General features: G+C 53.6%; 1 protein-coding gene and 1 long non-coding RNA gene across 3 annotated transcripts in view; one reads left to right on the forward strand and one right to left on the reverse strand.

Annotated features, from left to right (window-relative positions):
* The window catches only part of SYT11 (synaptotagmin 11), an 18,772-nt gene extending 14,881 nt beyond the window's left edge, over positions 1-3,891 (forward strand). Inside the window, exons 3-4 of one of the 2 annotated variants that reach the window (XM_040635780.1) lie at positions 56-176; positions 735-3,891. In XM_040635780.1, the coding sequence (XP_040491714.1) occupies positions 56-176; positions 735-1,045 (432 nt within the window). In that variant the 3' untranslated portion in view covers positions 1,046-3,891. Of the gene's footprint in view, positions 1-55; positions 180-734 lie in introns of both variants that reach the window. The other variant, XM_040635779.1, reaches the window with a different exon arrangement.
* Positions 3,892-4,273: 382 nt separating this feature from the next.
* Positions 4,274-6,684, reverse strand: part of LOC103668366 — a 3,800-nt gene continuing 1,389 nt past the window's right edge. The window contains exon 2 of the long non-coding RNA XR_005836203.1: positions 4,274-4,946. This is a non-coding gene — a long non-coding RNA (uncharacterized LOC103668366). The remainder of the gene's footprint in view (positions 4,947-6,684) is intronic.

A 6,684-nucleotide genomic window follows, 5' to 3' on the forward strand; every position in this document is an offset into this window, starting at 1 on the left:
CCCCCCCCCCCCGCGCCCCCGTCCAGGACTCTCACCTGCTGTTTCCTCTTCGCAGAAGTGCATTAGCAGAGGGGAGCTCCAGGTGTCTCTGTCCTACCAGCCCGTGGCACAGAGACTGACCGTGGTGGTCCTCAAAGCCCGACACCTGCCGAAAATGGACATCACCGGTCTCTCAGGTAGCAGCTATTTACCTCGACCTGCCTCGGGCCCCCTGGCCCCACGCCGCCCCGCCCGCGCCCCGACATGCCCGACGCCCTTCGGTTCTCCCCTGCTCCTCTGCGCGCGTTCCCTTCCCTGTGACTACCTGGGCTCTAGATGTCCCGAGTGCAGGAGGTGCCCCGGCTGAGCGGATAGGGTCAGTCATTGCTGAGGTGTCCCGAGTGGGGTGCACGCCAGGCACTGAGCCCGTTCCAGGGCAGACCTCTCCAAAAGACTGCAGGCGTTCGTGAGTCCCTGTGCCCTGGAACACGCTTCCCGGTCTCGTGGGCTTTCTTCAGTCCTGACTTGGGGAAGTTGTTCTGGCATGTTCCTGCTTGGCTCCCTGGGACCCTCGCCCGGGCAGCAGACCCACCTGAAGTCAGAGTGCGTTTGGGGTGCAGTCCCCGCAGACCACGTGTGAGTGGCCACCACAGAGATGAGCACCAGAGCCCCCCACCCCCATGAAGCCACCATTTGAGAGGAGGACCGTGTCATGGGCCTGTCTCCCTTTTCTCTTGTCTCTCTGGTGGCCCCAGATCCTTACGTCAAGGTGAACGTCTACTACGGCAGGAAGCGCATCGCCAAGAAGAAAACCCACGTGAAGAAGTGCACTTTGAACCCGGTCTTCAACGAGTCTTTCGTCTACGACATCCCCCCTGACCTCCTGCCCGACGTGAGCATCGAGTTCCTGGTCATCGACTTCGACCGCACCACCAAGAACGAGGCGGTGGGGAGGCTGATCCTGGGGGCACACAGCGTCACCAGCAGCGGCGCCGAGCACTGGAGGGAGGTCTGCGAGAGCCCCCGCAAGCCCGTGGCCAAGTGGCACGGTCTGAGCGAGTACTAGTCGTGTCGTCCTCGCCCGAGCCGGGGCCAGGCGGGCCGGCGGGGACAGAGATTCTAGACAGCAGCAGACTCAGAACCTCAGATTAGTTGTAGAAGATTTCTTACCAAACACACCCACAGAGAACACCCCACATGACCACAGCTGCAGATCAGTTCTTAGCGATGACGATTGTTCTCCTTTGCAAGGCACTAGAAATCCTTTTTTTTTAATGGGGAAAAAGAGAGGGAAAGGCCTCACAAGTCTATATATAACAATGTAACCTTATACTTGCATGTCTAATACAAACTGAAGAAATTAGCCTAACTGCCAATATCGAGTTACAGATTTTGATCCATGAAAATTGTGTTTTGTGCCGACTTGTATTTGCTGATTACCTGAAATTGGCCTCTTTTTACTGGGCTTCTCTGGAGAGTGACTCCTGCCCCCCCACCTCTGCAAACGGATGTTGTTTTGCTCATGTGAAACCTCATAGTGTCGTCACCCCGTCGTGTCTCCCTCCCACCTCGGACGGCTCTGCTCTGGGAGCTCAGGGTCCAGAGGTTTGTCGTGAGCCAGGAAGCGAAGGTGGGGTGCGTGAGGCAGGGTTTGCAGGGGAAAGAGGATTTGGGACGTGGCGTTTTTGCTGCCACGCTCCTGCGGGGAGGGCCCGGGGCGGCTCAGGGTTAACTCGCGATGAAGCACGTGAACACAGCAGACTTCGAGGTAGAATTCGGGCTTACGGAACCCGATGTGTTCTCGGGAGAGCACTTTGGAGCCTTCCAGTCCGGCTGGGTTGGCTCCCAGGGGCTGGGGCGGCCGGCCCCAGGCACTGTGTGTGGGTGTGGGCACCCCGTCGCGTGCGGCACCCCCGCCAAGTGACCGCCACTTGGTGTGAAGGATGCAACCGGCCTTTATTTTTCCAGAAATGCTGACCCATGAGAAGCTTTCGAGTTTTCTCAGGTAGCTTAGATGAGATTGGTTTTGCTTCATAAGGAAAGGGCCTTCAGAAATTATTCTTTATCCTTAAATTTTTCAATTATGGCTCTTAAAACTAAGGAAGGGAGTGAAATGAGTAAATGTGAGTTACTGCGTAGTCAAGGTAACCTGGATTCTTTTCTACCGCCCTGTCCCTCAGAACAGAGTGCTTAGTTCTTGGCTTTTACTGAGCGCTGAGACTAGGTGCAGGGCCGGGGGAAGCACGCGGCTCCGTCCCCCTCCTGCCGCTGGGCAGCCGCCGTGGCGAGGGAGCCGGCGTCTCGCCGGGATTAGAACTTCGCTCTCCGGACTCCTGGTCGGCCACGGCTCTAATGTTGAGACCTGTCAGGGCAGAGCCTGGTCGGCAGGCCGGGAGCTTGTCCGCGCAGCAGACCTTGCCGCCGGCCTGCAGAGGAGCTCAGATCGGCAGCCGCGGGAGCCGCGGCCGGAAAGAGCAGGTCCACACCCGCACGAGAGCATCCCTTCCGACTGCTTCCGAGGGGGCTGGCTGTCCGCGGACAGAGTGGCGGTGGTGCCTGTGACATTCTCTTAGCTCCCGTGGATTTAAGACCAGTCTGCTCCCAGAATCCTTTTGTTGTTCTTTATAAAACCTGGATTCTTGACAGTGCTGAGCAGCTCTGAGCAGGCACAAAGCCCACTCTGTTCTTGTCCCTGCCCCCCCGCCCTGCCCCCTTCATCTGACTCACTGGTGTCCACGCCACCAGTCTCGATCCTATACTCCATGGAATGTAAATACTGTATCATACGTAGAAGAAAATTTTTGTTTTCTAAAAATGCATTTTGTTTTCTAAAAATGCATTTTGAGATAGTTTAATGTTAATCTGACAGGAGCATTCTGAAGCCCCATTAGGAACAAATCTTAAATGCTTCCTCTTCATCGCCTTAATGTCTGAAGATCAGAAATCGCTGAGCAACCCGCTTCTGTTTCCTTCCCAGAAACAACGCAAAGCAACAGGTGGAGATAGTCTGGTCTTTGCCCCGCTGAGCAGGCTGCTCAGCCCCTCCCGCCAGCCGCCTGGGAAGGCCACCTCACCCCACTCCCCTCTTCCCCATCCCCCGCAGCTTTCTTCCTCCCAGTCTTTGGGTCTGTGGAGCGGTGGGTGGTGAGGTGACAGGCTGGGAACCGGCAGGCCGCACGGGGCTGCTCCCTCCTACCTCACCCCGGATCCATCCCGCGCTTGGCCTCGCTGTCCCAAAGTCTCCCGGCTGCCTTTGGCTTGCACCCGAGCCCCTCCCGGAGCAGCCGGCACCTCCTCCCTCCGAAGAGTCAGTTGAAAGACAAGAGAGTCGCCCCCGAGCTTTTGCACAAGGCACGCATGGTCAGGAACGGGTTAGGAACGGTCACTTCGGATTTCCAAGAGTCAGGCCTTCTCTGTTGATATCTTGATTCCTCTGGGAAGACAAGAGTTTTTCTTAGTAACAAAAGTCCCCTTATGAGTTATTCCTCCTTTCAGTTCTTCTCAGTGGAGCACAGCCAAGACGTACGTGTCCAGGAACGCGCTCCAGCTACGGAAGCAGATAGAACTGGTTTGTGGGACAGGAGCGGCGGCGGGCTCAGGAGAGGGAATGAGGCAGGTCTTTTCTTGGAAGGCTTTTCTTGTGGCCGCGATAGTGACGTTGCCCTCACCAGGACCCTTCTCCGATGTGGTCGTCTTTCTTTACCTTGTGTCTTCTCTTGTACAAAATGAAACTCAAATGTGTCAAATTTAAAAAAGAAAAAAAAAAAAGAAAAAACCAGAAAAGCCAACATGAGTTGTGTGAAGCTTTGTAACGCTGTAATGCTAGCCTACACTATGTCATGCTATCTTGTATGTGGAGTTCGCTAACGCAGCACCCAAGTGCAGAATAAAGACTGACTCACATTCAACACACAGGCGCACCAGCATGGCTTTCTTGGGAGCTGGGTGGCCGTGAGCAAGTCAGCACTCAGACTCCAACAGGATGATCCCGGGCACGTTTCCCAGTGTGATCCCCACACCCCCTGAAAATTCAGATCCCAGGGGCGCCTGGCCTGCTCGGTTGGGGAGCCTGCGACTCTCGGTCTCAGGGTCATGAGTTCAAGCCCTATGTTGGGCGCAGAGATTACTGGAGGGAAAAATGCAGATTCCAGGCTTCAGACTTAGAGTCCTTTCTCTAGTCCTTCTGTTTTCCTAAGACAATAACCAGCAAGAGAGATGATGGCTTCAGTGCTCGTTAGCCTGTCCATGTAATTGGAAATACTTATACCCCAAAGCAATGCCAAGAGGGCTGATTCTCTTCTCTCATTCATTTATTCCTAACAAAGATTTGCGTACCGTATGCCGGGTGCTGGGGGCACAACATTGACCCCCGAGGTGCACAGCAGAGGACCTGCTACAATCAGATAATCCCACTAGTAAATATGCCATCACAGACAGAAATGCTCGAAACAGAAGGAATGCAGGCTAATGCACCCCGCAGGGGTCAAGTCCCGGGGTGTTCTAAGGACCCCCTGCATGCCCTGAAGTCTGGAACGATGCACTTTTCCTACTTCTGTCCTGTAGAGATTGCCCTCCCTGCGTGTACGTGCTTCCTTTCTGGAAGCAAGAAGGAAGCCCCTACTCTTTAAAGGTTTCAGTGAAGGAACTAAAAAACTTTTTTAAACGACAAAGTAATAAGCATATTATACAAAAATTGGAAAATAGAGAAAAGGAAGCAAAATTAGTCAGGATTCCAGAACCTTCCCAACCTCTGTCTTCTAGTCTTCTGTGCATTTTTTCCCTGATGCGTCACACAGGGTCACTGTAGAGAACACGGAAAATAAAGTACAAGTTCATAGAAACCGGAAAGCGTCCGTCTACAGGTGGACGTCGCTAGTTTCAGCACATCTTCCCGCCCGCGAACCAGCTGGTGCCGCGGTCACGGCGCACAGGTAGTTTCGCATATCGCTTGTTCTCTAGGGTTAAGTCTGAAGAAATAATATAACATGACAACGATGGTACGAGTATCTTGGCACTTCTGTCTACGGTTAACAGGAAACCCAGTTCAAATTGGCTTAAACACCAAGAACATATACCGGTTCACCCAACTGCAAGTCCACCGGTGGGGCCGGCTTCGGGAGGACCCTGGCGAAAGGTCACTAGTACCATGAGGGTCCCGGGTGCTTCCTGGGGACCCACACTGACACGCAATGTCCACTCAACCCTAACGGTTGTACGATGTTTATAGGACCACTTCCAGGGGAAAAGAGAAGATTGCTTCAGGACCACTCCCAGAAAAATAAGGTAAAGCATCCCCCAGAAACCTCTAGCTTTTCTCTCTTCTAATCTCGCTGATCTAAAATGGGCCATGTGGTCATTGCTGAGCCCATCAGGCAAGGAGGATGGGGGTGTCTTTCGGACTGCCCTGGAACTGAATGTGGGAAACGGGTGGCTTCTTGAATAAAATGTCATTTCCTTTGGAAGGAGAAATGGGGGCTGGGCGGGCAGCGAATGGGGACCACGTTGTTTTCCCTCTTCAGCACCTGTCGCCCACAGCATTTTCTCCAGTGATGTTATAACAAACTCTCAGACAACAGCCGCCGACCTCATCCACCCCTGTACCTTGTGGTTTGACAAGACAAACAGCCTAGCGCTTGGGGTCCTCTTTAAATGATTCAAGAGCAGGGCGCCTGGGGGGCTCAGTTGGTGAAGCGTCTGCCTTTAGCTCAGGTCATGATCCCAGGGTCCTGGGATCAAGTCCCGCATCGGGCTCCCTGCTCAGCAGGGAGTCTGCTTCTCCCTCTCCCTCTGGCACTCCCCCACAACTCGTGCTCGCTCTTTCTCTCTGCCAAATAAAATCTTTAAAAAATTTTAAAAACCCAAATAATTCAAGAGCAAATCAGTTTAGCCACAGAGCATAATTTTTCAGAAAGCTGAGAACATCTCTGTTCTTTTTTTTAAGTTTAGTTAAGTCCTCTCTCCACCCAACGTGGGACTGGAACTCACAACCCCGAGATCAAGAGTCACAGGCTCCTGAAACTGGACGTTTTCAGGATTGACATTCACTCACACCAAATCAGTCTTCTATCTGGCATTTTCCCAAGTTGACACTGAATTGTTCACCAAGGAGCTGGAACCCCTACACATCCCTTTACCTCCCCCTCCCCCATTCTCCACCACTCAATCCGCACCTCTGACCTGGGATTGTGCACATCACAACAGAGGTGCCTGGGGCACCTGGCTGGCTCGGGAGGCACGTGACTCTTGATCTCAGGGTGGTGAGTTCAAGTCCCCATGTTGGGTGTGGAGCCTACTTAAAAAAATTCAGAGGTTCCTGAAGAACAGAACCGAGCCGCCAAGACCTGTACTCTTGTTGTTATTCACACAGCTGAATCCCCAACATCCAACCCAACGCCTGGCATCCAGCAGGCGCTCAATAAAGGTTTGTGGCATGAAGGGGGGACAAAATATTGTCTAGGAAGCAGACCTAAAACAAGCACAAAACATCTGTGCCTCTTCTTACTTGTTACTGAGTTGGTTTCCAAAGACGTGTGGTCTGGAGCAGAGTCTTGTGTTCGTTAGTGTTTTGGGTGGTGCCAGTAGTGGGTGTGTCTCGGCTGCAGCCAGACCCCCATGTGCTCTCGAGGCTGTCTGCCACTCCGACAGCAGAGTGGCCACGGTGTTTTGGGTGGGACTAACCTGGGGGTGCAGCCGCCCCCCCCCCCC

Source organism: Ursus maritimus, unplaced genomic scaffold (assembly GCF_017311325.1).
Source record: "Ursus maritimus isolate PB19 unplaced genomic scaffold, ASM1731132v1 scaffold_2, whole genome shotgun sequence".
NCBI classification, from domain to species: Eukaryota; Metazoa; Chordata; class Mammalia; order Carnivora; family Ursidae; genus Ursus; species Ursus maritimus.